The sequence below is a fragment of the Antrostomus carolinensis genome, unplaced genomic scaffold, assembly GCF_000700745.2.
Source record: "Antrostomus carolinensis isolate BGI_N321 unplaced genomic scaffold, ASM70074v2 scaffold32144, whole genome shotgun sequence".
NCBI lineage: Eukaryota > Metazoa > Chordata > Aves > Caprimulgiformes > Caprimulgidae > Antrostomus > Antrostomus carolinensis.
The window spans coordinates 4814-7299 of record NW_010310624.1 but is presented as its reverse complement, the minus strand read 5'-3'; the positions used below and the strand labels follow the sequence as shown (position 1 = coordinate 7299).

At 39.3% G+C, this 2486-nt stretch overlaps 1 protein-coding gene across 1 annotated transcript in view; it reads right to left on the bottom strand.

Moving 5' to 3' along the window:
* LOC104523793 (gamma-aminobutyric acid receptor subunit alpha-5) overlaps nucleotides 1-2167 on the bottom strand; it is a 3220-nt gene extending 1053 nt beyond the window's left edge. The window contains exons 1-2 of the mRNA XM_010166486.1: nucleotides 2019-2167; nucleotides 423-634 (exon numbers count right to left, since the gene is read on the bottom strand). Coding sequence (XP_010164788.1) covers nucleotides 423-634; nucleotides 2019-2157 — 351 coding nt within the window. The 5' untranslated portion in view covers nucleotides 2158-2167. The remainder of the gene's footprint in view (nucleotides 1-422; nucleotides 635-2018) is intronic.
* Between the last annotated feature and the right edge of the window lie 319 nt (nucleotides 2168-2486).

Below are 2486 nucleotides of genomic sequence, written 5' to 3'. Positions count from 1 at the left end.
GCTCTTTTGTCTCTTTTTAATTGGGGATACTGTGGTGGGACCCTGACTCATGGAGCTCAATGTGAGCTTTGTCACTTATGTGGAAGAGCGCACAGGGAGTGCTCTGCAGGGATATATTTCATAGTACGTGTCTGCTGTTATCAGAAGTTTGGTCACTGAAATCCCATGCCACGTGTACTCAATGCCCTATATCCTTCTGAAAACAGCCCACTCCAAACAGATGGTGGAGACTGATAGTCTATCTCCCTGAAAAGAAGGCAGCTTATCTCCTTGCAAATATTCCTCTATAGGAAGGTGAAAGTATGTCACGAGGAAATTAAATACCTTTTTCAGAAAGAAGCTGAAAATTGTCTATTCAGTTATTTGAGCTACGCTGAGTAACTGCTTTTTATGCTAGGTAGTTAAAAATGTAAAGTAAGCACCTTGATTTTAGCAGCTTCCAGGGCTTTTTTGCCATCCCATGCCCAACTCCTCTTGGTGAAATAGTTGACTGTTGCAAATTCAATCAATGCAGAAAATACAAAGGCATAGCAGACAGCTATAAACCAGTCCATCGCAGTAGCATAGGCCACTTTTGGCAAAGAGTTACGGGCACTGATACTTAAGGTGGTCATGGTGAGGACTGTTGTTACTCCTGTAAAGGAGGAAAAAAACAAAAGAGGCAGAGATCAGTTTGGTAGCACTGACAAGATCCCTAACGAGTTCTGAGCAGGCCCCCATTCAGCATGATACCTAAGAAGGACACATGAAGTCAGTCAGTATTTGTGTATTATAGTCCAAAAGAAAAAACACAAGCCTCTGCCCTCAGGTGTTTACTTCTGTGGTGTTCTGGTTATAGTTTATCTAAATAAGTATTTTTAAGGGTAACACAAACACAGCTGTTACATAAACCAAAACCTTACTGGCATTTTATCCCTGTACTAATGCATGGTATGTAGAGAGTATCCCTCACTAAGTGCTACATTATAAAATCAGAGAGCAACCCATTTAGCAGTAACTTGCATAATAAAGTGGGATTATGGATTTTATTTTATAACATACAGATTTTATGTATTTAATTGTTGGCTGTTATTGATTTCCTTGACTGCAGCTCCTCCTTTCCCATAGGCCAGTAAATTACAGAGCTGCCACTGCTTTCATTTGTAGAAGGATGTCCCCAATAGGACAAAATTCAACTCTCAGGTACAGCTTTGTAAATCTAGAATGGGTACCACCGGTCAGCAAAGCGATCCTGGTACCTGTATTCTCCCCATACAGCTTGCTGAACTGATCTTTGATCAAAGCTGCCAACTTCAATTTCAGTATGTTTGTACAGAAAAATTACTGTTTTAAGAACAGCTGAATTAAGTTTTATGCAATAAACTGTTCCTGCTCCCCTAATTTTCATCTAGTGAAATTTTTTTATTTCATCAACCTTCACTTAAGAGTGTGTTTATTTTCTGCAATCTTCTAGTGACAAATTGAGTAATTTAAGAGATCCCGAAGGGTTTTTCCATTACAACTTCTGTGGTAAATATATGTTTTCTAAATGCAAAATCATATTAATTTGTTTTATGGTAATAGACATAATTGTCAATAATTAAACTCCACATTAACCTCCCAGATAAACATCTTAAAATAGAGATAAACAAAATGTCTTGAAGTGAAATCTGTTTCAAATACTTAGCTGGAGTATACGCTAAATACGATAATATATATGGGTTTTTTTCCTAAATTATCCAGTTTATCCAAGTGGAAAAAAACCCCACAAATCCCACAAATCTGATTCTTCTGTCTTTTGTCCTTAACCTTCATATAACTGATTCTTGAGCAATTTCTGTCGTAACTTTACAAAAAAAACCAAACCCCCAGACAGTGTTTTTAAATGGATTTTGAGTTTAAACTGGAAGAGAACAAGGGAACATTTAGAACACCTCAAGCAGAAATAAGCATTAGTGCACTGTGCTTTTGTTACAGCAAATCACTTCCACAAGCCAGACCAATACTTCCCACATGCTGGGAGAAAATGGGATACTCACCAAAGACAGTCCTAGCAGGGACAGATTCTCTGTTTAGCCAAAACGACACTTGGGATAAGATCACAGTCATAATGCAAGGAAGGTACGTCTGGATGACAAAATAACCAATTTTTCTTTTCAGATGAAAGTGGGCTGTCATAATAGTATATTCACCTAGAAGGAGAAAAAACGTCCATGTGGGTAAAATAAGGAAGGCCTTAAGCAGGATAGCTCCACACACACCCTCACCCCCCGCCCTCCCCCACCCCCCATTTGAGGATACCGTTCAGCCATTCTTAATTGCATGAAAAATGTCTGGATGTCTGCACTGTGGAAAACCAGTACTTGAGACAGAGGTGCTGCTAGATCCGGCTAGTCTTCACATTCAGTCCCCAAAAGCACAAGACGACAACTGACTTCATCTACTGCACTGAAAAGCTGCAGCCCTCCTGTGCATCTGGGATGTCTCGATGATCACAGGCTTAAAAA